At 47.6% G+C, this 24159-nt stretch overlaps 4 protein-coding genes and 5 non-coding genes across 9 annotated transcripts in view; 7 read left to right on the top strand and 2 right to left on the bottom strand.

Annotated features, from left to right (window-relative positions):
- Positions 1-757: 757 nt before the first annotated feature.
- ZWILCH (zwilch kinetochore protein) lies at positions 758-10157 on the bottom strand. The gene is given in 21 exon segments (XM_050309570.1): positions 758-1227; positions 1591-1709; positions 1785-1880; positions 2145-2281; positions 2711-2739; positions 3252-3408; positions 3576-3655; positions 4262-4364; positions 5020-5075; positions 5455-5548; positions 5867-5938; positions 6087-6242; positions 6525-6604; positions 7075-7271; positions 7973-8091; positions 8203-8298; positions 8955-9006; positions 9567-9621; positions 9624-9909; positions 9911-9967; positions 9969-10157. Coding segments are annotated over 21 exon segments (2322 nt in total). The 3' UTR covers positions 758-1135.
- Positions 9923-15739, top strand: RPL4 (ribosomal protein L4). Its single transcript, XM_050309555.1, has 10 exons — positions 9923-9989; positions 11722-11893; positions 12699-12805; positions 13106-13244; positions 13890-14014; positions 14234-14363; positions 14759-14915; positions 15042-15125; positions 15334-15454; positions 15535-15739. Exons 1-10 carry the CDS (start codon positions 9987-9989, stop codon positions 15670-15672), a joined length of 1176 nt encoding a protein of 391 aa, XP_050165512.1. The 5' UTR covers positions 9923-9986; the 3' UTR covers positions 15673-15739.
- On the top strand, positions 11552-11651 carry LOC126637087 (small nucleolar RNA SNORD16). Its single transcript, XR_007628195.1, has one exon. It is a non-coding gene; the product is annotated as a small nucleolar RNA SNORD16 (small nucleolar RNA).
- On the top strand, positions 12555-12625 carry LOC126637091 (small nucleolar RNA SNORD18). Its single transcript, XR_007628199.1, has one exon. It is a non-coding gene; the product is annotated as a small nucleolar RNA SNORD18 (small nucleolar RNA).
- Positions 12944-13043, top strand: LOC126637093 (small nucleolar RNA SNORD16). Its single transcript, XR_007628201.1, has one exon. It is a non-coding gene; the product is annotated as a small nucleolar RNA SNORD16 (small nucleolar RNA).
- LOC126637090 (small nucleolar RNA SNORD18) lies at positions 13611-13681 on the top strand. Its single transcript, XR_007628198.1, has one exon. It is a non-coding gene; the product is annotated as a small nucleolar RNA SNORD18 (small nucleolar RNA).
- Positions 14404-14474, top strand: LOC126637092 (small nucleolar RNA SNORD18). Its single transcript, XR_007628200.1, has one exon. It is a non-coding gene; the product is annotated as a small nucleolar RNA SNORD18 (small nucleolar RNA).
- Positions 15740-15951: 212 nt separating the features above from the next.
- Positions 15952-18769, top strand: SNAPC5 (small nuclear RNA activating complex polypeptide 5). Its single transcript, XM_050309569.1, has 3 exons — positions 15952-16067; positions 16692-16781; positions 17268-18769. Exons 1-3 carry the CDS (start codon positions 15978-15980, stop codon positions 17379-17381), a joined length of 294 nt encoding a protein of 97 aa, XP_050165526.1. The 5' UTR covers positions 15952-15977; the 3' UTR covers positions 17382-18769.
- A 476-nt stretch (positions 18770-19245) lies between these two features.
- MAP2K1 (mitogen-activated protein kinase kinase 1) overlaps positions 19246-24159 on the bottom strand; it is a 28314-nt gene continuing 23400 nt past the window's right edge. The window contains exons 7-11 of the mRNA XM_050309554.1: positions 23785-23992; positions 23262-23326; positions 22017-22078; positions 21103-21148; positions 19246-20169 (exon numbers count right to left, since the gene is read on the bottom strand). Coding sequence (XP_050165511.1) covers positions 20056-20169; positions 21103-21148; positions 22017-22078; positions 23262-23326; positions 23785-23992 — 495 coding nt within the window. The 3' untranslated portion in view covers positions 19246-20055. The remainder of the gene's footprint in view (positions 20170-21102; positions 21149-22016; positions 22079-23261; positions 23327-23784; positions 23993-24159) is intronic.

Here is a 24159-nt window from a genome sequence, read left to right as displayed (position 1 = left end):
TGGTATTATTTTGGAAAGATGTTATATAGAGATTTGCTCACCAGAAATACAGTTAAGATTAAAGTGATCCCAATCTTGACAGCACAAATTTCAAGGGATTAAAAGCTGCTTGCAAATTCTGATTTGAGTCTGTTCATCATTAGACTTTTAATTACCATGTAATTGGTATTGGAAGAGAGACAGGCACCAAATTTTCAAATACAAAATGAGAGCTTTTCTTCAAATTATTAAACTGATATGTATTAAGATGTAATATTAGGAAAGGGGTTAAGAAATAAGATTTACTCAGGAGAAACCAGAAATGGTAGAAATTTAGTTTTTAAAAGGCATGAATGTTGGGGTTTTGCTTATTCTTATTGATCAGTAGTGAAGTTTCTTTATGCAGATTGTTTCTGTTTCAAGTCATTTCGTCAGCAGGAACTATGGAGTTGTTTAAAATCAGACCCTACACTATCCAACCAGCATGACAGATGCAACTGCCAACCCAACAGATTTAAATGATTAACCCCAGCCAATTACACTGATTTGCTTTTCAAAAGTTATGCAAAACATACAAACCAACACTGTTAAAATAACTCAGGTCACATTCAAGGAAGGGAAGAATCCTTTGAAGAGCAGAGAGAAGCGTGTCCAAGAATACTCCCAAATATAAATCCCCAAAATAGAAACACAGGGACAAAGGAAACCAGACCCCAGGACCCTGGATGAACAGTTTTACAAATCTATGAGGAGGATGAAGCATCACCTGATACCAGGAAAATGTGACATTATTGCTTGGCTTGTTGGTTAAGATAATTGACCCTTTGAACAGTGTCTGACTGCACTTTTAATGAACAAAAATAAAATATGAAACCCCAAAGTGCACAACTTTATTGAACGCTTGTAAATATTAGAACAACACAAAAAATCCATATTTTCAAAGTATTTATACTGTACAGACTTAAATGCACAATATTTACAAACAAAATAGGTGCCTACAGGTGAATTGTGACTGTGTAGGTCCCACTGACACATTACAGCCAAAACCTCAGTGAGATGAGCTGTTCTTTAAATCAGTGTTCCTAAATTATCTGCTGGGACACAGAAGACACTGAACATTCCCTTTACTGTACCTTTCCTGCAGAGTAACCTGGCTTTATGTGAAATGCACCTGACTGCACTTGGTCACTGTGATAAAATACAGCCTTTCTTCGGTGCTTCCATTCACTGGGGAGTCACAAAAGAGACCTGGAGGAAAAAGGGGAAGGTTGGGATCAGTCCTTGTTCTTGGGAATGGCACAGATCAGTTCGTGGAGCAAAAGACTGGGCAAAGATTTTAGAACTAAGTTTCAAGATTTGCTGGATTACACTTGATCATATTTGGAACTCTGTTGTCATTTCAGTTTTAAAAACATAACTCAGTCAAGGTGAGAAGGCCGAAAGTCACCACTCTCTGAAAGTCTCCAGTTCTGTAAATACCCCCTCTCTCCTTTATTAAAAGGCAGAACATCATTTTGCTTTGATGAAAAGTAAATGTAAGTACAAAACAGTTCAGCCCCACTGACTGAATTGGTTTGAAGTGTGCCCCTTCATTATTTAACCATTCCTTACCTGAATGGTTTGATGCCACATGTTCAACAGGAGGACTGGTACTGACTTGCCACACGGTTTTCACCTCCTTTGCTCCGTGCCCACTGCTTATCTCCACCTTCCATAACTCAGGGTGTTCACTGAGAGAACACAAAAGCCATCAAAGTTCAGCCCCATCTGAATTTTAATGCTGCAAACGCTGAAGTTGCTCTTACTTTTGGTAGAATTTCTTCACAAGAGCTGGTCTGATGGGCAGCTGAAACACGTGCTTCTCGTTGAGGGGGTTCTCCTTGTAATACTTCATGCAAATCCTGCAATACACATCAACCAGTTAATTTCTCTGGAGAAATGCTTGTGCAAATATTAACTACACTCCCACACTTTATTATCTCCTTTAGTTTTCAATTTTAGCCACAGAGCAGCATTCAGCAGCAACATCCACCTGCTCCTTCTGCAGTCTCACAAACATCAGCATTAAGAAGGGCTGCTTTTTTAAAGTGTTCCTTTACAACTGTCAAAGAAATTCTATTTTTTATTATCATTTAAAGAGCCAGAAGTAAAAATGCAACAGTTACTGTGTCAAAGGGAAGAGGTTCTCGTGTCTGAACTGGAGTAAGACTCTGCAGTTGACCATTATTTCCAGCATATGGTGAAGCTTTTGGACACGATGAACTTGTTCCTGTAGATCCACTGATGTGGAAATGAAGTAATCCTGGAACAGCAAAGAGCTTCTGCTCCTACCTCAGCACTGAATTTCTGCAACCAGCACATCCTCAATCAACTAAAATAACCTTCCTGCTTCTTTTGAAAAGCCAGAGTTTCTTTAAGAGAGGCCCAGCAGACTCAGAACAAAGTTCCATCAAAGTGTGAACAAAGCTTCACTGCCCTGACAGTGACTCCTCTCAGATACCGAACAAATTATATATGATTAATTCTATATATAATACAGAGATAACATATTATTTATTACATTGAACAAAACAATGGCATTCCTGCAGTTTGCTGTTCCAGCCTCAAGATCTGCAGTTCTGTTTCTCAGCTGATAAGTACAACATGACTTTCATCCCACCCTCAGCTGAGCTTGCTCTACTTTATACTTTCAACTGCTTTCAGAGTTTAAAAATAAAATAAAGCATCTCACCAAGCAGGTTAACGTTGCAAGTTCCTGACCTGTAAAATGATCAGGAGAAGTTAAAAATAAGTAAAATTTAACACACAGTATCAGATGAAATATAAGCAGGATTCAGGTAATCAGACAGGGAACTCTACCAAAGGGAAGTGCAAAGGAATGTTATTTATTGGCATGACTGCTCTTCAAAACAAGAAAAAAACCTGCCAAGTGGCCTGGTAGAGGCATGATTTTATTTACCAAAAAGGCTGCACAATGAAGAAACCTATTCCACAATTTACACAACCACCCTCCTTGGGACACACGGGTTTACAAGTACTGAAAATAAAAAAGCAAATGAAACAAAGAATGCAAACAGGATGACAGAGCAAAGCAGGAATGAATGAAGGGGGTAACAACAAAGGTATAAAAGTTCAATTCTTAAGGAGGCTGGAAACTGCACTTCAGCAGATGGGAAGAGAAGAGAGATGGAGGTTACCCAGAAAGCTCATTATTCCTGCCTGGAACACCTTTTCTCTTGAATTCCTGATCATGGAACAGGTCTCAGGCTCACCTACAAAAAAACTGACATAATCCTTCTTCATCTTATCCAGCCCAATCTCGAAGAGCATCTGGATGGGAGTGATGCCAGTGAGGGGAACCACCTCCATCCTGCCGTGGTAGGACTGCTGAATGAGTGTCCTCAGGGAACTGCTGCTCCCCTGATGGATCTGAGGGTGGGAAAGGTGTCCTTGTGAGGTGGAACATCAGGGACATCAGCACCACAAACAGAAACAAACTGTGACAACACAAGGTGGGGGCAGGGAAGTGACAGCAAATATGTTTTGTCTGACACCACTCAAAATCTTGAGATTTGTTGTGAAATACAAATGCATACCCAGGGCTGGATCTCACCACGTTCCAGGGATTTTATGACCCGTGTGAAACAGTCTGTCAGCTCCTGGTAGGAACTGACACCTGCAAAGGAAAAGACTCAATAATTTAATTATCAGTCCAGGACTGTGAAGTCAGTAACAATAAGCCAACACACAGGAATAAAACCCTTCAATTAAAGAATGAGAGCTGGACTGACAGACTGCACTGCTTTTTGGTGACTTTGTCCTATGCTGGCTTTAAAAAAGGTCACTACAAATATAAATTATCAGAGAGCACTCAACTGTGTGTGATTTAGAGCACAGCAGCAGATTGTCATACACAGATTTGGGCATCAGTCTCTCTATTTACATTGAAATATTGTCTTTCAGATCTAAACTGAAAAACTGTGTAATTTTTTTTTTTAGTTTTACAGAAGATGGGCACTGCCAGTTGTTTAGTACCTTGTACAGTCAAATCAAATAAAATCCAGGATCTGCTGCTGGATGCTGGACTGCCTTCGGATGTTGTAAGAAAGTACATCATCTTACATACCCAAAATGAGCTCTTTTGGAGACTGTTCCTACCAGTGCTCTGAAGAGCTGATCAGGCCTTGAAACTCAGACATGCCCACCCATTTCCCTGACAGCAATGAGGTCCAGCAGGCACAGAGGACAGGGGAGTGAAAGGAAAGCCCCACCAAACACTCACTTCTCATTTTGCACCACAACTGTTCAGCAAAATCCAGGTCTCCTCTCTCACTGAAGATGGAGTTGATGTAACTGTCCACTGCAGCTGTGTCACATTTGATTTTCTGAAAGAGTTTGGTGGTCTTCAATAAAAAAGGGTGCTTGAAATCCAAAAATTTCATATACCAGAACTTCTCCAGGGATCAAAACTGGGTGCATCACTAACTTTCCCACTTTTCCAGGGAAATTACCACTGCACAGTAATTTGGAAGGATATTTTTATTTAAAAGTGAGTGTGATCCTTTCCAGGATTATCACACTGGAGACCTGCTGGCCTTGGATCAGGAAGCAAAGCCTCCAGTCAGAGAGACTTCAGATCCCAGCAGTGCCCTGGGGGCCAAAATGCATCCAAAATCTCCAAAACAGAGAACTAATTGCCTGTTATCCTGATAGGGAATATTTCTGGTTTACCTGATAGAGAAATCAACATATTTTTAGCTTATCAACAAAATGCTACTTCTCTCTTGGTAGAAAATAGACCTAAACCTTTCCTTGCAGACTAAAAGGGAAAAATCTTATTATAAACCAAACACATTTTTATGTGTTCATTTGTCCATTGCTTTAAAATATCATAAACCTCTAATAAATAGGACAGATATCCAGTTGATACCACTACATTGAGCTGAAATCATTAAATTAGGTGAGAAAAGCAAATTAATGATAGAATTGCCTGTAAAACTTTCTTCCATTATTTTTACACAGTTAGGAAATTGCACAAACCTCTGTTTCACCCTTGCTTCCAGACCCACAGTCTCCATCCAGCTTCTTCTTTAAATCTGGTAGAGGAACAGAAATAAATTTCACCACTATGAAAAAGAAATATCCTCAAACCAATTGCATTAATCCCCAGGCACATGATAGAAACCCACAACTAACAGGTAAAATGTGTTCATTTTAAAAATGGTTTTACTGGGTAAGGATATAGCCTGAAAAGGTGGGTTTTTTAAAATATTTTTTATTATAATTACTTTTATACATGATATTAGGACAAAGAAAAATGACAGATATTTACTAAGCTATTTAACTACTCTGTGCAGGTGGTTATAGCACAAAAATGAACAACTGCAGTTCTAATGCTTTAGAAATTGTAAGTGGCATTTGCTTTTATTTCTGTGAAATGTGAAACCCTCTCCCTATGGAACCAGCAGCCATTACCAGTCAGGAACTCCTGGACCAGCTCAACAGCTGATTCACTCTGCAGAGGTTCAGGCCACTCAGTCACACCCGTCCTCAAACCTTCAGCCAAAGCCTAAAGGCAGAACAAGAATTAAAACAACAAATCAGCTCTTCTGGGAGGTTCTGCACAAGTCACACTTCAAAATGTAGGTAACTTTGCCAAGACTCATCAGTCTCTGCACAGAGAACCAGGAATTAAAAACTTCCAGAATTTCTGGACTTGTTGTCCTCTTTGTGTTCAAAACTAAAAGTGAACTCAAAGTTTAATTTAAAATAAAAGCTTAGAGTTATCATTGAAGCATGTGATGAAGCGTTAAACCAAGTAAGTAATTAACACATAAAATCCCTATTTCATGTAGGCCTGAAATGGGAATTCCTCCCTGGTACTCACCAGGAGAAGCTGCAGCTCCCGATACACCTGGTACACGGGACTCCTGGGATCCCCAGGCTCCAGGGCAATGTTCTGCAAGTTCCACAAGTTTCACTCAGTTCACAGTTTAGATGATGAACTAATCTAAAGGTTTGTTGTCATATTTTCTGTCCTTTACACTGCTCATGATGTAAGCTGTGCAAAGAGCTTGGGTTTGGTTGCTTTTCCCAGCTGGACTTACCAGAGTGGCAGCTGAAATCAGTGGGGGAGTCTCCAGGATCTTATCAACAATATTCCATGTAATGTCAACACAGATATTGCTTCCAGACTCCACGATGGTGTCCTCTACTGAAGCAACTTGGATCAGTTCATACCGAGCAAACCCTTTTGTTGTCACCTGAGAAGGAACAGATTTAAAAATCAACACAACGCAACCACCACAGCATTGATTGGTTTGGGTGCAGGCAAAGCCACTTTAAAAGCGCTTCACAAATACACAAAAAAGGATTAATATCAGATAAATGCATCACAAATGTCACCTCAGCACAGACTCTTGTATTACAGAATCATACAGAGCTTCTCTGTAGAATCTACAAAGCTTCTCCAAACCAGCACCATAAATCCCACAACAAGAGTTTTTAAACTGAAATTGTAGCCGTGACAGGGTGTAAAAACCTACAACACATGAGTGATGTCTTCTTTTATGTTCCATTTTGAGCTCCTCCAGGTTTGCAAAACAGGTTTTATCAGCTGTAGGACCTAGGAAAGGAAAAAAAAAAAGTGAGAATCAAAAAAACCCCACTTGACACAACTCAAATATGACACTTCAAATTCATTCTCAAATGCTTTGGTCAAGAATGACTCCTGATATCCTTTAGAAAACAGGGATTCTCCTTGCATTTGTCCTGTTGATAGGAACTGGTGTGAATACAGAAGGGTTTAGTGAGTCAGTGGTTGTGTAAGAAGCTGATCAGGAGCAGTTTAAATGTGCTGTTATTGCACCAGACAGGTCTGACAGATACAGCTGCACTGATTCTATTAAAAAGCAATTTTCCCCACACAGCACTGGTTAAAACCATCTTTTCTCTCCTTTTGTTTTTTAAAACCAGGAATATAGAGTGTTCCCAAGCCAACATCACTCACAAAGAGCAAAGACAGCGCCGTCACATCAGAAATCCCACATTTTTAAGCCTTGCTCATTTAATTTCACGTGCAAAGTAAAAGCTTACCCTCACATGACACCACGTAAATGTTGAGCCCTGTGATTTTCTGTCCAGCTCGGAGAGGCTCAGCTCCAACCCAGCAGGTGTGCTCAGGATCAGAGCCATCACACCTGATCCAGAGGGGAGGGAGCACCACCAGGTCACTCAGCCCCAGGTGGGTCACACTTGGATTTTGCACCATGGCATACAAGGAAAGCAACTGCCTACAAATGGGAAGAGCAGGAAAATCAGATGCCAGCAAATATCCCAGATCTGTCCCTTAGTAAAACTTGACTCCCCTCTATTGTGCTTTGTGAGCAGACTCAAATCATTTTACAACAAGAATGCAAGATTATAACCCTCTTTTTAAAGGGTTAATAAGTCAATAAAGTCACAAAGGAAGAAGTCTAAGACATCACACTTCAAAATATAATCAATATATTAATTTAGACTGGAGAATCTAAAATCATATTCAATTTTACATCTTAAAGATATTAATCAGGTCTTTGGTGTTATTAAAATACCAAGGCACGGTACCATTTTGGTACCGTGCCTTGGTATTTTAATAACACCAAAGACCCCAAATCAGATTTTTAAGCTTTTTTTAACAGAACCTTTAGTAAAAAAAAAAAAGCACTGAAGTCTTGGGAAGCTTTTTTTGGTCTCCTACACCCAGCGAATCCCATGAACCCAATGGCACAGCTCACAAGTGCTTTTCCAGTACCTTGATTTGAGCTGCTTTGTTAAAAACTTTTAACTAGAGAAGAGAACTTTTCAGGATGGAAAATGGTAAAATCTCCTCATAAATTAGTGAGTGATTTTATTTTGGGGATTGAAAACAACAGAGTTTCTGAATATTGGGAAGAGGGACAAAAGCTGCAAAAGAAAACTACATCAAGAGGGCAGGGAAACCTTTGAGACTTACTTTGCTCTTCCCACAGGAAGAGCTGCTGGTCCAGGACTCTCCTTTGGCAAAAGCTCCGAGTAAGAAAGAGCTTCATCTGCTTTTGATTCTTCCATTGAGTCACTTTCTTCATTCTGTATCTAGAAATGTGCAGGCAGATCAAAAACTGCAAAGTGTGTGCAAATATTTGATGGGAATTCAAAAGCCTGGATGACATTTAACAAAAATTAACAACTGACACACAAACTTACTGCTTTCTGCAAAATATACATTGGGCTGCCCCCACTCCAGAATCTTTCCACGGGACTTTTGCAACTGCCATTGACCAAATAGATCTCCACATCAGCCTGGAAAAATCATAATTAAAACTTTTTTATATACTACACAGGAATGCTGCATTCCAGCAATTTGTTTACACCAGAAATTGCAAAATTAACTAATTCCACCGCCTGTTTTCCAACAGTGTCGCATCCATTCAAGAATCCCAGTCTTTTTTAACCTGAGGAGAATGCAGGTACTGCACGCCATGGGTGGAATCAAATCAACTGTGAAAACGCAACAAATTTCAACTAATCATAGAAAATCTAAATTCCAACAAGCTGATTCTAGGAGATTTTGGTTCTATGAACAAAACCTCAGAGAATCTGAACTGTGAGGGAACGCTGAAGCATCAACTGCTGTCACCAGATATCCCTGAGATGGAGGATACTCCTTTAGAGTAACATTAAATATCAACCAGTTGCTTCTTTGAATGTCTCATGAGAGCTCTAAACACTGTTTGGAGACATTAAAAAAATTACTTCTGCCTCAAGAATGAAGGAATATCAATTTTTACTTAAGCTTCCCCATACAGAGAAGCATTGCTTGATTCTTTATATCTAGTCTGCTCTTTTATATTACTATATATTTAATTAACCACCTGATTTTATTTTCCAACTATTATCAAAGTTACAAAAAACCCAAGATTAACACAACGATTACAACAAGCATTCTATGATTTTACCTCGTAGAGATACGGATGTTCAGGGATACTCTCCCTTCCCTCTTCGTATATTCTGAAAGAGAACATTGACTTAGATGACGTTTTCCCCTCAGCATTCCTAATTAAACAGCAAATTACCCTCCCACACTCAACACCACCACAGCCAGCGGCTCCGCCGGGGCCACAGAGCCCTGAGGGCGGAGACCCCCGGGAATGACCCCGATCCCCACGGGAACAGGAGCCCGAACAGCCCCGGGAACGACCCCGATCCCCACGGGAACAGGAGCCCGAAAAGCCCCGGGAACGACCCAGATCCCCACGGGAACAGGAGCCCGAACAGCCCCGGGAGTAGCTCTGGAATAGCCCCGATCCCCACGGGAACAGGAGCCCGAAAAGCCCCGGGAACGACCCAGATCCCTACTGGAGCAGGAGCCCGCCCAGCCCCAGGAACGATCCCGGTAATGATCCTGTTCCCACAGCCACAGGAGCCCGCCCGGCCCCGGGAACGATCCCGGTAATGATCCCGTTCCCACCGCCGCAGGAGCCCGCCCAGCTCCGGGAATAGCCCCGTTCCCACCGCCGCAGGAGCCCGCCCAGCCCCGGGAATAGCCCCGGGAATAGCCCCGTTCCCACCGCCGCAGGAGCCCGCCCAGCGCGCCCCCCGCCCGCCGCCTCCGCTCCGCCATCGCCGCCACAACCGAGCGTCCCGCGCGCCGCAGCTACTGGAGCGCTCTGAGGGGAGGGCGAAGCGCCACGCCGGATCCCTCCGCCAGAAAAGAGTCCCCCGCTTTGGAAGGGGGCAGAGAAGGACAGAGGCGGCCGGAGGGCTCGGGCGGGCACCGAGAGACGCGGCGGGGCCGGAGAGACCGGGGGCTGCCCGGGATCCCGGCTGGGGTTGGGGCTGGGTCGGGAATCGACCGGCGGGCGCGGCAGGAGCGGCGCGCCTGCCGCGGAGGGACATAGGTGATAAGTACAGGAGGGTGAGGCGCCCTTCCTTTTCCGGGCGGGGCGCGGCGTGGACGGGCGGCCACGATCGGCTCGGGCAGCGCCGCCATGGTGAGGGATTGCCGGGCAGCGGCAGCCGAGCCGGCACCGGGCAGCGCGGGGGGCCGGGGGAGCCGGAGCGGCAGCGGGGCTGGGCCGGGGGAGCCGGGCCCGGCGGGCAGGGCCGCGCCGCGGGCAGCGCTCGGGCCGCGCTGGCGGCGTGGGGAGCGCGGCCGCCATTTTGGCTCCGTCAGCGGCCTCGTGGGGACCGGGAGGGACCGGGCCGGGCCAGAGCTCGGCGTGGGGGCCCAAAATCCCCCGTTCTTAGGGCACAGCGGGGTTTGGGCCCCATCGCCACCTGGCAGGGCGTTACATCACATATTACTCTAAAGCAAAACAGGCCCCACGGGAGCGTTTGGGCCCACGTAGAGTGAAAACGAACGGCTTCTCTAAACTCCCTATTTCTGTTTTCTTAACCTTTTCTAACTTACTTTGTTGCGAAACAGGCTTTAGGAGGCCTTGGTCTGGAAGCAGTTTGCAGATGAACAGCTTTTCCTGCCAGTAACAGCTCAGGTTGTGCTCTGGTCCCTTCACCCCACTCGGGTTTGCTGCTCGTGTGGGGCTCTGCACCCACGGCAGGGCCAGAGCCACATGCACAGACAGCACTTCCATCGCCACGAGCTGCTTAATTTGGAGGGGTTTAGTTTTTTTAATACCTCCAAAACGAATTTTGGATGGGAAAGAAAAGGAATAATACAGTATAATGCTAAAAGATTCTTTTTAAAGGGTGCTGTTCACGCTGGCAAACTATTTTTGGGAGCATCCTCTCAGCCTGTTTTTCAGGCAGCTGGTGCTGAGGGCAGTTTAAACCCTCACCTTGCAGACTTTTAAACACCAGGAATTTTCAGGGAGCCCAGACTTAAGAAAAAACTCATTCTGATCGTTTTATAGCCTGCAATCATTATGAGTGTGTGAATTGTATTGGAGAAGTTGGTTACAGTGTTTCAGCTGTTGAACATAATCTAAATAACGTTAATAAATGAGTTATCTAAATAAGTATTTATCTAAATAAACAGACACTGCTTTTCCATGGGCTTTTTAACAGCAGGTTAAGTAGTTTGAAAGGTGTTAAAGAGTGCACAGATTCAGTCCTAGAGTGATTCTGCCGAAATTCCTTGGAAGTCTATTAAATTTGAAACCTAAATAATACTAATATTCATAAATGAATTATCTAAGTAAGAGTTTATCTGAACAAACAGAGGTGGGTTGTCCATGGGCTTTTTAGCAGCAGGTGGAAACAGTTCAGAGGAGTTAAGGTGGTGTTTATGAAAGAGTGCAGAGATTCAATCCTAGAGTAATTCTGCCTGAATTCATTGGAAATCCGTGAAATTTGAAAGCTAAATAGTGCTAATATTAATAAAATATCCAAGTAACCACATGTGGGTTTTCCCTGGGCTTTTTAACAGCGGGTGGGAAGTAGCTTAGAAGATGTTAATCAGAGAGTGCCAGAGATGCAATGGTGGAGTGGTTCTGCCCAAATTCCCTGGAAATCTCTTGAATTTGAAAGCTGGGGTGTAGTTTGTGGCTGTGGATTGTGCTGTGGAGTTTCCCACTCCCACGTGGAGCGGGAGCATTGCTGTGATGACGTAATTTGCGTCCTACCCCGTGCTCAGTGACAGTTGCCTGCTGTCGATGCGCTGGCACTGCGGGGTGACGACTCCTGAGTTCTGAGCAATATCCAGTCCCTGGCGAGCCGGGAATTCAGGAATTGCCCGTCCCCGTGCTGAGAGTTCCCCCTCCCCAGGCTTGTGCTCGGCCGCTGATCTCGGTGTACTCGGAGAAGGGGGAGGCCTCGGGGAAGAACGTGACCCTCCCCGCCGTGTTCAAGGCGCCGATCCGGCCCGACGTGGTGAACTTCGTGCACACCAACCTGCGCAAGAACAACCGGCAGCCCTATGCCGTCAGCGAGCTCGCAGGTACCCGGCACCGCCACGGCTCCCTGCAGCACTCCGGGGATTCCTCACCCCTGGGAGCTGCTGCCTCACCGGCTCAGCCATGGGTTGTACTTTAATAGACAAATTTGGGGTCTTCAGTACCTGGAGATGGCGGCAAGGGAAGCAGCCACGGGCTCGTTCCCAAGGGATTTCTGTATTCATTTAGGGTGTCCTGTGTGGCTCCTGGGGGATATGATGCCACCCCACCTCGGTGAAGTTGAATCCACCACAGGGAGGTTCTGAGCCAGTAATAATTGATCTGGTGTCTAACACCTGGGAACTGGAATTAGAGAAGCACTTTTAGTGGGATTCTGATTATTAACATTGTTGTTATCTCAGTTTTAAATTGTGTGATGATAAAGCCCAAGTTGGAGCAGAGGGGCAGCTCTTTCTCAGGCCTGGTGTTCAAAGCACCATTAAGATTTCCTTTGTTAAGTCTGGTGTTCTCGACCTTGGAATAAATTTTCCTGAAATCCTTTCACTGCCTGGCATTTCTAAGGTTCTCAACCCACTAGGAACAGTAGTGCCAAGTTAAACCTCCAAATGGAGGATCAAACTAAAAGATGAGTGTGTTACACATCTTAAATCAGCAGCAAGTATATTAATATACTGAGAATAAGCTTATCTGATCCAGGCTGTTGTGCTGAAATGATGAGGTTCCACTTCATTGGTCCGTGTTTCTGAACCACATGATTGTGTGGAAGTTCTGATTGGTGCCTGGAGCTGAGCAGCCCCCTGCCTCTGGGAGGGTCAGTGCTGTCACTGAATGCCCCTGTGTGTGTTGCAGGTCACCAGACCAGTGCCGAGTCCTGGGGTACCGGCAGGGCCGTCGCTCGCATCCCCCGCGTCCGAGGGGGTGGCACTCACCGCTCCGGCCAGGGGGCCTTTGGGAATGTATCCTTCTGTGGCTGTGCTTCCAGCAGGGGCACTGAGCTCAGCCAGCTGAAAAGTTATTCCTGAGTCTCTAAAAGTGAACTGGGATCCTCCAGGGGTTCCCTCTTCACCTCCTGAACCACCTGATCCGTCCTGTCTTGCCGTGATGTCGTAATTTGCGTCTTACTCTGTGCTCAGGGACAGTTGCCTGCTGTCAGAGTCCTGGCACAGGTGGCTGACGACCCACTAACACTGAGCAAGCACTAAAGAGTCACTTTGGGAAGAGACTGTTCCAAAGAGTTGTCCTTAACTCCACGTCAGATGTGCCGAGGCGGCCGCATGTTCGCTCCCACCAAGACCTGGCGGCGCTGGCACCGCAGAGTGAACATCACGCAGAAGCGGTATGCCATCTGCTCTGCCCTGGCTGCATCTGCCCTGCCAGCTCTGGTCATGTCCAAAGGTGGGAATTCTGTCTCTGGGAATGTTTGCCTGAGCCAGCGTTGGGTACTGTGTGGTGACTCCAGAGGAGTTTTGCACTGCATGGCAGTGCCGTTGGCTTTCTGTGCATGGGAGCAAAGGTTTGCTTAATGCTCAGGTACAGCAAGTCCTGTCTGGGACAGACCTGTGGGACTCCACTGCAGCTTCAGTGCTGTGGTTGCTGTGCCTGAATATTAATTCAGTCATTTCATTGAACAGCAGTGCCAAGTTGCACCTCCAAATGGAGCATCAAGCTTAGAAATGATTATGTTAAACATCTTAGGTCAGAATCAAGTACATTAATATACTAGGAATAAATTTCCCTTAACAATAACCAAGATTTGTTTTGCTGAAATGATGAGATTCCACTTCATTGGTCCGTGTTTCTGAACCACATGATTGTGTGGAAGTTCTGATTGGTGCCTGGAGTTGAGCATCTCTGACTTTGGGGGGGATCACAGTGTTGTCACTCTCTGAATGACCCTCTTTCTGTTCCAGGCCACCAGACCAGTGCTGAATGAAAAATTTAATTTCCAGTTTATTGTGTTGTATCATTTGTGAATTCACAAGGCAATGACTTTCACACATGGGTCCAGCCAAGGTCAGTGGTAACACGATCTCTTGTTAGGTCACCGCATCGAGGAGATCCCAGAACTCCCTCTCGTTGTTGAGGACAAAGTGGAGGGTTACAAGAAAACCAAGGAAGCCGTTCTGCTCCTTAAGAAGCTTAAAGCTTGGAATGACATCAAAAAGGTGAGTTGGTCAGCTGTGTTTCCAAGAGCAGGTGATGCAGCCCTACAGAGGGAATTCCAAATAGTTGTGTTCTGACCCTGAAGAGTGATGAACTCCTCACTGGTCCGTGTTGCAGATACACAGTGATGATGGTGACGTTCTGACTGAAGCAGTCTGGGGGTGGGGTGTGCCTGGTGGGATTTGGGCTGTCGGGTGCTCACAGGTGTCCCCCTTTGCCAGGTTTACGCCTCCCAGCGCATGAGGGCCGGGAAGGGCAAGATGAGGAACCGCCGGCGCATCCAGCGCAGGGGGCCCTGCATCATCTACAACGAGGACAACGGCATCATCAGGGCCTTCCGCAACATCCCAGGTACCTGTGGGACACACCTGCTCCTCTGGCAGGACACTGCCTGGAATGATGAGATTCCACTTCATTGGTCCGTGTTTCTGAACCGCATGACTGAGTGGAAGTTCTGACCCGCTGCAGTGGCTGGTAACGCTCTTTGTAACAACCTGTTCTGGTGGTATTGAGGGTGTTTGTGACAAATGTCACAGCTGTTCACCCTGAACTGCATTTGGGGCAATTAAACAGGAGCTTGTCAAGTTTGTACATGGAAAAACAGTGATTGCTATTAATTGAATAATAGATTTCTACACATAGGTGTGTGTGGCTCTATGGTGTCAAAGCCGAAAAGCCACAGTGTTTCTGCATCCTCCTTGATTTAATTACATATTAAAGGGATTTCTCTGCCTGGTTTGCTGCAGGAATTACTCTCCTGAACGTGAACAAGCTGAACCTGCTGCGACTCGCTCCCGGGGGCCACGTGGGGCGCTTCTGCATCTGGACAGAGAGCGCCTTCCGCAAGCTCGACGACCTGTACGGCACCTGGCGCAAGGCGGCCACGCTCAAGAGCGACTACAAGTGAGTGCAGCCCCTCACAGGCTGGGAGAGGGGAAAAGGGACACTGGGACTTCTTCTTGAGTGCCTGTTCTCAGGGAATCAGCCTTGGTTGTATCACCACTCACACTCGGAATGTTTGTTTCGCAGCCTGCCCATGCACAAGATGACCAATACAGATATCGGAAGAATCATGAGAAGCCAAGAAATCCAGAAGGCCCTGCGTGCTCCAAAGTAAGTGTTTTTGTCTAAGGAATGTGATGTGTGGTTTCTCTACTCATTGCCAAACACGAGGTCTTGTTGTGGGGTCAGAAATCTCTGTGCTGGGATTTCTTCATTTCTGGGTATAAACACCAGGAATTTAGGCTGCCCAAATTTCAGGGAGAACCTGTCAGAGCTGCCACTGCAAAATGAGGTGACACTCCATGTTTATGCTTTTCAGGAAGAAGATTCAGCGCAGGGTCCTGAAGAAGAACCCGCTGAAGAACCTGAGGATCATGATCAAGTTGAACCCCTATGCCAAGACCATGCGCCGCAACACCATCCTGCGGCACGCCCAGAACGTGAGCGAGGGGGCAGCGGCACGGGCACGCCTGGGGTGGTGCTTCGGGTGTCACACTGATCATCTCTCTGTCCTTTGCAGCACAAACTCAAGGAAGAGAAGAAAGCCAAGGCCAAGGCCAAGCTGGCAGCGCAGGCCCCACCTGCACCCAAGGCAGAGCCTGCAGCCAAGAGGCCGAAGGCGGCCAAGCCCGCGGGCAAGGCCAAGGCTGATGCGTGAGCACCGCGGGGCTGCCCTGGGGCGTCCCCGGGGCTGGCAATTAATAAATGCAGTTGGAACAGAGAAATGGTGTCGGCTGTGGGTGTTGTGTGAGCAAGAGCTGAGAAGGAAACTCCTGAAGTGAGAGTGAAAAGGGCGGGCCCGTCGTGCCGGGCGCGGTGCGGGTGCCGTGAGCAGCAGCGGCCGCGCGGGGGCAGCACGGCCGCGGGGATGCGCGCGTGACGTCAGCGGGGCTGCGGTGCCTCCTCCCCCGCGCCGGGGGCGCTGCGGGCCCGGCCCGGGCGGGCGGGGCGGCGGGGCCCGCCATGCTGAGCCGGCTGCAGGAGCTGCGCAGGGAGGAGGAGACGCTGCTGCGGGTCAAGGCGGCGCTGCACGACCAGCTCCGCAGGCTGCGGGTGCGCGGGGATGGCAGGGGACGGCAGTGGGGGCCGGGAGCGGGATGGGAGCGGCGGGGCCGGGCCTCCCCCGCGGTGCGGGCCCGCTCTCCCCGCTCCGGGCCGGGAAGCAGCGGCACGATGGTCCCTGCGCAGGTTAGAGCGCGTTAAAGGACACCGGTGAATGCCCTCGGTGCGCCAGGTGAAAGTGGGATCCATCTGCTGCTGCTCCCGGGGATGCACTCACATTTACCCCCCAGGTGTACGGTACTCCAATAACTCCCTGTGGTATGTAGGGTGCATCTCCAGGGGTACAGGGGATTGTGAGTGCTTGTTGGATACAAGAGGTGAATGGAATCGCATGATTTGCGTTCTTGGTTGTTGCACAGAGAAGGGACAGTGAGCCTGAGGTAGCTGAACTAAAGACTAACCGGGTTTTGGGAATCCTGGGCGCGGTAATGAAGGAGCTTAGAACAGCAGGGCAGAAGGAAACAAAGCTTTTCCAAGACAGGTAAAAACCCCTACGAGTCTGAGCCAAAAACGTCGTGGAGTGTGAAATCCCCCGGGCTGGGGGCCGGGTTTGCACGTTCAGTGTTTCGGCAGAATCCAAGCGGGGCTCAGGGTTGTGCTGCTCCCTGTTCCCAGGTGGAGGAGCTGGCGCTGCAGTCCATGATCAGATCCAGCGAGGAGAACGTCCCTGTCCCCTCCTCAGGCCTCACAGGGGACACTCAGCAGGTGAGGGGGGTCGTGCCTGGGCCGGGGAGGGCTCGGCTGGCCCCAGGGGGGGTCTCAGCTATGGCTGGGGGGGTTCACGTTCCTCGTGTCAACTCGTCTGTCACTGCAAAGCTCAGCTGTAAAATGCCTGCTCTGGGGCTGGTTTGTGTTTCAAGGGGTTTGCCTTTTCCCATCCCCGTTTCCAGGGGGTTGGGAGGCACCACTTTGGTGTGGGTTCAGTTCACTGTTCATTAATGATGTCTGATGTGTGTAATGAACTGTGACACTGGGGTAGCCACTGATGGAGGCTCAGATTCCCTCTGAGCTTTGCACTAAATCCAGGGTCAGCCTGGACCAGCTGAACTCCTCCATGACCAAGCGCTCGTGGCTGGGAAGGGCTCTCAGCCAGCAGCTCTCAGAGCTCTGATTAACACTGGGACTGCACAGCCTTAGTGCTGATTTGAGAAGTGATCTGGGGTCTGATAACCAGCTCTTTTCTTGTGCCAGACTCTTGGGCAGATGGACAACGAGGCTGCCATCAACCAAACCGAGCTACACCTCAGCCTTCAGGGCCATCAGGAGGAGGAGGAGGAGGAAGAGGAGGAAGAATCCGATTCTTGAGAGGGGGGAAAAAAATCAGAGATGGTTTTTGATACAGACTCAGGAACTTCTTCTGCATTCATTTAAAACTCACCAGGTGATTTCCATGTTGTGCTGTGTGTGGATATGAACTGTGTGATCCATGAGGCAGAGTCTGGGGCAGTGACACCGAGCACTCAAATGTCACAGGCTGGGCACATCTTGACTCAGATGTTAAAAGAATGAAAGTCTGCTGCACAAATATGTAGCACAATCCATTCCACACTGAAAACCTAATGTAGCTTTTTACAGCATCCTTGGATGGGGAAGGGAGAGGTAATTAATCAGCCAGACTAATTTCACGTGGACACTGAAAGCAATAACTCGCCTGCTCTCACTTCCTGATGCTGACAAACACAACCAGGTGCTCCACCAGTGATTATGTTACAACCTCACCTGCCTAAACTGGGGATTTGAGATGAGTGGTGAGATAAGATGTGCCCAGGGTCGCTCCATGGAAAGCTGGAGTCACTCCCAGTGCCCTGGGAGTGCAGGTCCAGCACCACCAACCCAATGGTGAGGGCAGCACTGAGGTCCCTCTGTCCCCACTGGTGCTCTTCAGTACTGGCAGTCTGGCCAGGGAAGTTCTTTTTACTTCCTGCTCTTCAGAGTAGCAGCCAAGGAGCCTTTTATTTGTCCACAAATTGTACAGTACAAATTGGTGCTTGTATCAAGGAACTGATGCTCTTAAATTGGTGTTATTTACTTTTCCTCTCACGGTAACCTCATAAATCAGGGCAGTTCCACCTGCTTTCCTGGGATCTTCGAGGAGGAGTTTAAGAGCTTAGTTATAAATGGAAAGTGAAGTCTCCTCCACAATTTCTGTCCTGGGAGAAGGGTCTGGAATGCTGGCTGTGGGCAGAACACACCACTGAGCCTCCAGTGAGTTCCTGCCCCTGCTCAGTGAGAGATTGTTGATGTGGCTTTTATTTGGTGTGTGCCAATAGAAACCAAATGTTGGGATGTAAATGCAGCTTCATCCTGTACTAGACTAACTGGCTTTTGAGGATCCTCGGATGTCTGAAGGAGTGCAGAAGATTTAGCAAAGCTTTCCCAAGCCTGACTGGTAAAAACCCCAAAAGTCTGAGCTGAGAAAGTCACGGAGTGTCCAATAACTCCCTGCAGGTGTGTGGGAAGAGCTGGTTTGGGAGGAGCTCAGGGGCCAGCCTGGCCTTTCTTGGCACATCTCTGCTCCAAGGGGTGATTTGGACTGTGAGAAGTGTTATTTGTACCCAGCATGGTGCAGAGTAGTTTCCATGGATAGAATTCCTGATGCCTTTAGTGAACGAGCCCCCTGCTTGCTTTTGGGTTCTGACAGAGCAGTCCTGTTGCATGTTGCAATAAAGTTCTTTCCCTGCTGTCCTTCCATACACCTGTGCCTGCAGTGTCCAAATTATTGCTGTGTTGGGGGGGGAACATGTGAAGGGGGTGTTAAATCCCTAAAGATTTGCTGTTCCCACACTGCACATTTCATTTACCAAGCAGCCACAGGGTCCTCGTGGAGTTCTGTGTGTGATCCACGTGCAAAGCTGAGGGAAGGGTTTAATTTACACACTGCCCAGCTGTCACTGCTCCAACAGCCCCATTCCAGCCAGGACAAGCTGGGGGGACCTTGGATGTGTCAATGAGTCACTTCCTGCTCTGCTGGGCTGAGGGATGTTCTGTCCCTTTGATATTCAATACTGCTGGCCATGTGGAAGTTCATGTCCAGGCTGCTGGGGATTCCTTTGGGGAAAGAATTCCAGGCATTTCCTGATCAGGAGAACACTATGAAGTGTAGTGAGCAGATTAAAGCCTTGCTTAAGTTTTTTTTTTTTTTTGAGTCTTAAAAGAAAGCTTCAAGGAGTTACTTGATAATATATTTATTAAGAGAACCCATTGCTGAACATCTGAGAGAATAAAACAATAGAGGATCTTCATACATTTTAGACACTAAACACAGTTGTCATGAATCTTTAGGTTAAAAGAAAGCAAAGTGCTTGGATCATTGTCTTGATTCCATAGGACATTTCCAAGAACTAAACTTTTAAAAATCAATTAGAAAGACAAACATCACTAAACCCAAGGAGGATGATATGTTCGAAAAATAAATATAGAAATATGAACAAGTCTACAATTAGGATAATTGCCCTGTACATTCCAAGAAATGCAGAGCTCTTGCCTTCTTCACCTGGAAAGAGAGAGATCTCTGAACAAGAGCACAATTGGAACCCTCAGGCCTAACTTTCAGGTACAGCTGGGCAGCAGCAAAGCTCGACAGACAAGTTTGGGAGCATCCCTATCCCGTTCTGCAGGGGGAGACCAGGGAAAGCATGATTGAAGTACCAACGATTTACAAAGAGTCTGGAGAGAGTTCAAACGAGCTGGGGGGGCAAACCCCCTCCCCCAGTGCTAGTTTCATCAAGAAAGAATATCCATAATCACCTAAAATCAGCAAGCACTGAACTCACACAGCTCACGTTTTGGGCAGTGAACGAACGGGACCCGAAACGATACCAATTAGTTTAGGACGAAGTTGAAAACCATTTTGGCACATGCTATCGAGACATTCTTCCTTAAGAGGTGAAATACATGTTTGAACAGGTACAAGCTGAGGGGGTGGGACTGGAGCAGCATCTCTGTGCCCAGGGGACAGCCCAGGAGCTGCTGCCCCAGCTCAGACTCCAGCGGCGTGCGTGGGGGTGCTGGGCTGGTTAAGGCCGATGGTGGAGCAAAGCCACCCCGCAAAATCCACCTCCTCTGCTTCAGACCTCTTAATGAAAGCGTGGATCTGAGCACAGGAGAACAGCAGGTTAGTCAGGCACTCGGTCTGCTCAATAACAACCCCACAAAACACAAGAAACCCAAGCAATCCACTTGCAGGAGTCAAGCTAAGCGATAAAACCCAGCGGGGTCACGTGGAGTGACAGGAGAGCTTTTCTGGAGGACACAGGAACAACCAGCACGTGGCAAAGTATTCCAGAGGAGTATCCATCCTTAACTATCCTCCTGCAATCCTTTTCTGCAGGATACAGAAACAAGCAGCACACGAAACGTGCACATGGCAAAGCATTGCAGAGGAATCCTGCCCACACAGAGCCTGCTGCAGAGCACTCACACCACTCGGTGTGGTAAGGATGTGACTCAGCCACTCGAGATAATACCCTGGAAAATGCCTGCCTGTGCTCTGAGAGGCTTTTTGGAACAGAGGCTCTTTGCATTTTGCACCACGGGGCAGGGAGAAGTTGATTTTCTGCAGCACAGCTCAAGTCCTGGCACTGCACTTAAAACCATGAAAAAGATTCACTGACACTCGTGAAAAAATGCAGGGTTTGTTTGTGACTGATTCTACAGATTTTGCAAGACAAAGCTGGCAAAAAGAAGTTTTGTGTTTCATAACAGACCATAAAAATGCATTTAACTATTAATACACTATGAGGAATTTTGTTCTTTTGTCACCCTAAAAGTAATAATTTAAATACTTTATTAATGACTGATAAATCCAAGAGAGGACTCTTCTGATAATTGATTTATAAGCACTAAGTCATAAGACTAATTGTGATTATCCAAAAGGCAGACTCCAAACCCCCCCTGTTTTGGTCTCCTTGACTCTCCCTGTTCTGGGAGTGTGTGGAACCTGCAGCCCTGACCTGATGTGGGGCAGCTGAGGAAGCCCAACCTGCAGGGAAGGGGGTCTTAATTCCCATGAAGGACATGCACTCACCATCAGCTGCTTCAGGTCGGCTCTCTCAGCAGGGTTTTTAATTAAACTGGGAAAACACAAAGTGTTGCACAAGTTACACACTGTTACCTTTGAGAACAAACATTGTACCGTGCTGGGTGTGTTCTGCTCTGATAAAAGCCTTGTGGTGACTCCCAAACACACATCTGGGGCTGTGATTCCCTTCTGGGGGTCCCACAGGCACAGATTTAGGGGTGAAACCCTCAGTGGTGACACTGTTCAGTGGAGGCAGCAGGAGTGTCTACACCCAAGCTGGAGGGAGAAATCCCCATTTAAACAAAAACAACAGGAACCACTTCACTCCCCAGGTTTTTTGTGCTCAGCACCAGGTAGGGCTGTGGCATTGTTGTCCTTCCTTTTGGAAACTGGAAATACATGTATTTCATAAATAAACTACCTTTTCAGAGTGTAATGAGCTGCCTCCCTTAGCAGTGACTATCCTGGCTCAGTGCTGGTGTCACTGGAAAGGTGAATTAGAGTGGTTGCTGGGACACACTGGGAAAGAAAAGCACCTGGAACCTGCAAGATTCCTGCATGCCATGGCACAGCCCCTGCAGGATGAGTGCCAGTTACCCCCACAGTGAGGACCCTTTTTAGGGGCTGAGGGGGGGCCTTCAGTGCTGACCAAGTGCTGATCTCAGGTGCACAGAGCAGCACAAGTTCAGTGGGAAAGAAGGGAACAGCTCTCAGCTTTGGGGTTCCCTGTGCTGTCAAGCTGTAAAATGAGCTTTGGGCACAAATTAACACCCCCAAGAGGACTGTGCTAATTGCAGTGACTTCACATTTGCCACGGCCTAGAGCAGGGACATCGATTGCCAGGGGGCTGATTCAGAAGGGCAGCAGGGCTGACCCCCAGGGTGCCCCTTTGCCACCCAGCCAGAGAGGAAAATACTCACCATTTGTTAACAAAATCTTGAAATTCAGAACCAAAAACACCGTTGGGCAGTTTTGGAGGTGGCTGTGGATGAATAAATAAATAAATAAGTAAATACATGTTTAAAATCAGCAGTCATTCAGCATAACTCCATGTCCTACATCTGAGCAGAGCTGTGAAGCTGCAGGATTCAGGGGTTTCAGCAATAAATCAGAGCAGGGACACTTTCTAAGGTGTGGGCTGGGTCTGGGTGGGTTTATTTTCCCTACACACAGCCCTGAGTGGGGTGGGCAGCCTGAGCTGAGGCTCAGGGCAGGAACTGGCACAGTGTCCTTCTCCACACTACTGAGGGAAAAATGTCCTGCACCTCATTAGTTCCACAATCATCTGGATCTAAATATTCTGTTCCAGGGAATTAGTTTGTTCAGGCTCTGAATTCCAAAAGAATTCTGATACATAAAGAGGAAGGACTGCAGAAACCTGCCTGTCACTGCCTTGTTCCCCAGGACAGCTGCTGCAGGGCCAGGGTTCAGCTTTCCTTCTGTGGGCCCTGCAAACTCTTACCCTGGGCTGGATCTGCAGAGCAGAGATGGGACCTGCTCTCAGGTGCACAGACAGTGGTGGAGGGAGCAGCTCTTGTCTGATTGGGCTAAATCAGAGGTGGCAGGAGATAATCTTGCCAAATTCTCAACTACTGCAGCTTTTCAGCTCAAAGTGAGCCCTCGGGGAGGCTCCAGGAGCAGGGCCACAGCAGCTCCAGGAATTCAGTGCTCACTCTGCTCCAAGAGCTGGTGCTGGCACGTTAAAGTGTTCCATAACATGCAAACCTGCTCTGGAATGCGAGGGGATTGTGTGAGCAGACAAGTTACAGAAATGATCTGTCAGTCCATGGGCAGCAGCACAGGCAGTGCAGGGACCAGACACCAACGGTGCCTTTTGGATAGGTGTGCTGGACACACCTGCAGGAATTCCTTCACCTGGAACAATCATCACCCAGCTCTTACAAACCACACCTAACATGAGCACGCTTTTTTTTTGCTGAAGAACACAAGCAGTGCAGCCACATGAGCTTCAGCAGAACTTGTGAAAATACTGGAAACACACCATCAGTCCTAAAATATCAGCTTCTAACAAGCCTTGGAGCTATCTGACAGGTATTTTTGTGAATCAGGCTGGTCATAAGACTAAACCCAAATTAAACAGCACCGACCCCACGTCCCCTCAAACTCTGGGACGCTTTAAAACTTTACAGTTGAGTGTAAATTACCTCGTTGACGATGTAATCAAGAAGTTCAAAGATTGCCATGGGGGGTCTGCTGTCTGGTCCATAGGCTGAGAAGGAATTGGAGAAGTGGAGAAACACAGTTTTAGTCTCCTGCCATGCAAGGGGGGCTTCAGGAAGCCCAAGTCATGCACTGCTGTTACACAGCACCCAGCAGGTTTACAGGAAAAAGAGGTGCAACAGCAACTGGTTTCCCACAAGGAGATACTGGTTTAGGTCTGATCCAAAGCATAAACTCCCCTGGGAATTGTCCTGCTGCACCTGGACCAGCTCTGCATCTCGGAGAGGAACCGGAGCAGACTGGGTTCTGAGTAACTGGGCTGTCCACGAGCACCAGGACCAGAAGGATCTCTGCTCCTCAACTCTCTGACACCTCAGACGAGGCTGAACCAGGTGCCCAATCCAACCCTGTTTTTTTCAGTTTAAAGCCACCCTTTGTGCAGACCAAAAGCAGCCAAAAACCCCTCTGAGGTAGCAGGGCAGGGCCTCGGGGCTGAACCAAACTCACAGCTCATCGGTCGACCCGGTGCTCTTTGCCTGGGGGAGGTCTCTGTGACTGGAGAATCCCCCTCCACGGGGCAGCCAAACATTAATTCCAGCTCCTTGGAGTCAGGAGGGGGGATTGGGTACCTGCCAATAGCCATTTCCACCAGGGACAAGCCCATGCTCCAGATATCCGACTGCACGGAGTAGTGAGTGCCCTGCAGTCTCTCTGGCTGCAAGAAACAGGGAGGGGGAGGAGAGAGAACATGGAGACAAGAGATTAAACCCTGAATTCTGCAATAAAATACGTAAAGTCAAGGATGAAACCCCAACTTATTAGTGTGGCATGCTCCAATGAGGAACTCAATGATACTTTCCTTTAAATCTCCCATCTGGATGT

The sequence above is a fragment of the Myiozetetes cayanensis genome, unplaced genomic scaffold (genome assembly GCF_022539395.1).
Source record: "Myiozetetes cayanensis isolate MyiCay16 unplaced genomic scaffold, myiCay2020 scf14, whole genome shotgun sequence".
Lineage (NCBI taxonomy): Eukaryota > Metazoa > Chordata > Aves > Passeriformes > Tyrannidae > Myiozetetes > Myiozetetes cayanensis.
This window is presented reverse-complemented; position numbering and strand designations above follow the sequence as displayed.